This window comes from Mandrillus leucophaeus, unplaced genomic scaffold (assembly GCF_000951045.1).
Source record: "Mandrillus leucophaeus isolate KB7577 unplaced genomic scaffold, Mleu.le_1.0 Scaffold56, whole genome shotgun sequence".
NCBI lineage: Eukaryota > Metazoa > Chordata > Mammalia > Primates > Cercopithecidae > Mandrillus > Mandrillus leucophaeus.
Window position 1 is genome coordinate 2,920,406 of NW_012106030.1, and position 2,453 is coordinate 2,922,858.

The window sequence follows — 2,453 nt, forward strand, 5'->3', positions numbered from 1 at the left end:
CCTTGTTCCCTCTTATGCCCCCAAATATCTCGTATATCTTAATTTGATAAACTATTTTCATTCTTTCATGTAGAACTGGGTTTTTTTGTTTGTTTTTTGAGACAAAGTCTTGTTCTGTCACCCAGGCTGGAGTGCAATGGCATGATTTCGGCTCACTGCAAACTCCACCTCCCGGGTTCGAGCGATTCTCCTGCCTCAGCCTCCCAAATAGCTGGGATTGCAGGCACTTGCCACCATACCCAGCTAATTTTTGTATTTTTAGTAGAGACAGGGTTTCACCATGTTGGCCAGGCTGGTCTCAAACTCCTGACCTCAGGTGATCCAACCACCATGGCTTCCCAGAGTTCTGGGATTACAGGCGTGATCCACTGCATCCGGCCTGTTTAAATGATAGGAAAGTTGATATTCTATGATTTGACGTTTGGAGCCATTTTTCCTATTGTTTATGGACTCGGAGTAACACTGGATTTTTAGATAAGTTAATGTAATTCTGTTATTGTTATACTATTAAAATAGAACAATGTCTGTGCCATATTTATGGAGGCATTAAATGGCCACAAAGAAATGACTTCCAAGATGCCAACATTTGGGCCTATCAAAAATAAAGGCAGCTTGCTACCTAATCACTCAATGACAAAAAGATTTTAGTGCTTTGCTCTTAAATATGAAAGGACAGCAAGAATTGTTCTTTATTGGTAGAAAGTCTCAACCATGAATGAGAGAAACCAAAAGACAACTCGCAGTGAACAGAAGAAAAATTACAAAAACCTTTAATTGACATCCTCAGATAAATAAGAAAAGATACTGCATCCCTAAACAGGATGCTGTGAAAAGGAAAATTAGAGAAAGAGCTCTGAGAAATGTAAATAGTAATATTGAATTAATTTTTTTTTGCAATAAAATAGTTGGAAGGTATGCTGAAGTAAATTTTCCAGAAAATAGAAGGGCAGAGATGAAAGGAGAAAAAGCTAAGAGATCAACCCAGTGGTTTCAACATTAAAAAGAGAGGATTCCCTGAGAGAAAAATTATTAAAGAAATAATATCAGAAAACTTCCTCAACCTAAAGCCCATGAGTCTCCAGACTATACCTTGTACAAAGATTTAAAGACCCAATCCAAGGCATATTATCACATTGAGAATAAGTTAATAAAAACTTCTAAAAAGAGAATGGTGCGGGCACATTTAAAGAAGTGTGCATCCAAGTTAATCTGGACATCCCATTAGCAATTTTTTCAGCTTAAAAAAAGAGGAACAATGCAAAATTTTTATGGATAATACTTTTTGACTTGGAGTGCTACACACAACCGAATGTTGGTCAGTTGTATGGCCTAAGACCACGCATGCAAAGACAACAACAAAATTTCCCTGGTATCTTTCTGATGAAGCTTCTGAAAGAAAGCACACCACTGTAGAATGAGGGAATTGATCAAGAATTAAGAAGACATAGGATCCGGGAAAAAAAGATTATTGAAAAAAGGATACCAAGAAGCAACATTCAAGGATGATAGCCAGTTCACTATAAAAGCAACACACACCTGAAAGGAATGGCATTTCCATACAATATATAGAAGGTTTAGAAAACAGTATTGGGTTTTGATAGGCCTAATGGAGTCTGGAAAACATCAGCATAGGTATTTAAAACATTAAGCTAATGTTTTAAAAAAGAGAAGCAATTATTAACTCTAGGGAAAATTACACATTGTGGAAAAACAAAACTGAATAGTATACTAGTTGGCTCTATAGTGAAAGTTATCTTTGCAGTCGTACCAATGGAAGTACTGTGTTACTGATTTAACTAGGGGTTGTTCATTGATTTATTTGGGAGGTTAGGGATAGAGTAGTTCAAGAGTTAAAGACTCATTTACCATAATAGAGAAATTAGTAACTTATTGCCTAAAGATTAGTAAATCTAGAAATGGCAGAATTGGCATCTGTTTTTAAAGATAAAGGAAAGAACAAAGAATCATTTAAAAGAATTTAAGATGGATTTCCCTGGGAATGGCAGGCAGCCACTGTTTTTCATTTTAAACTTTTGGTATTTAGGACTCTTTAAAACTATTTGCACGTGTGCTTTTTATAAAAGTAAATTTTAATTACCACAAAAACTGTATTTAAAATATCAGGGAAATAGAATAATTATGGCTTATAGTCAAGTTTTTACATTTTTGTCTTGTTATTTTCTAGAGTTCCTGGAATAACTATTGCTACAGATATTATCTGTGGTTTTCCTGGAGAAACAGATCAGGATTTTCAAGAAACAGTGAAACTTGTTGAAGAGTACAAATTCCCAAGCCTCTTTATTAATCAGTTTTACCCAAGACCAGGAACTCCTGCTGCAAAAATGGAACAAGTTCCAGCACAAGTGGTAAGATCTTTTTCTTATAAGGTATTGTTTTTTGCCAGTAGCTATAAAAATGCAGCTGTGTTGCCTACCTTCACCCAACTTGCTCAT

The 2,453-nt window shown here is 35.5% G+C and overlaps 1 protein-coding gene across 2 annotated transcripts in view; it reads left to right on the forward strand.

The window, feature by feature from the left end:
• The window catches only part of CDKAL1 (CDK5 regulatory subunit associated protein 1-like 1), a 743,372-nt gene that overhangs the window by 580,572 nt on the left and 160,347 nt on the right, over positions 1-2,453 (forward strand). For both annotated transcript variants that reach the window (XM_011998164.1, XM_011998165.1), the window contains one exon: positions 2,186-2,366. In XM_011998164.1, the coding sequence (XP_011853554.1) occupies positions 2,186-2,366 (181 nt within the window). The remainder of the gene's footprint in view (positions 1-2,185; positions 2,367-2,453) is intronic.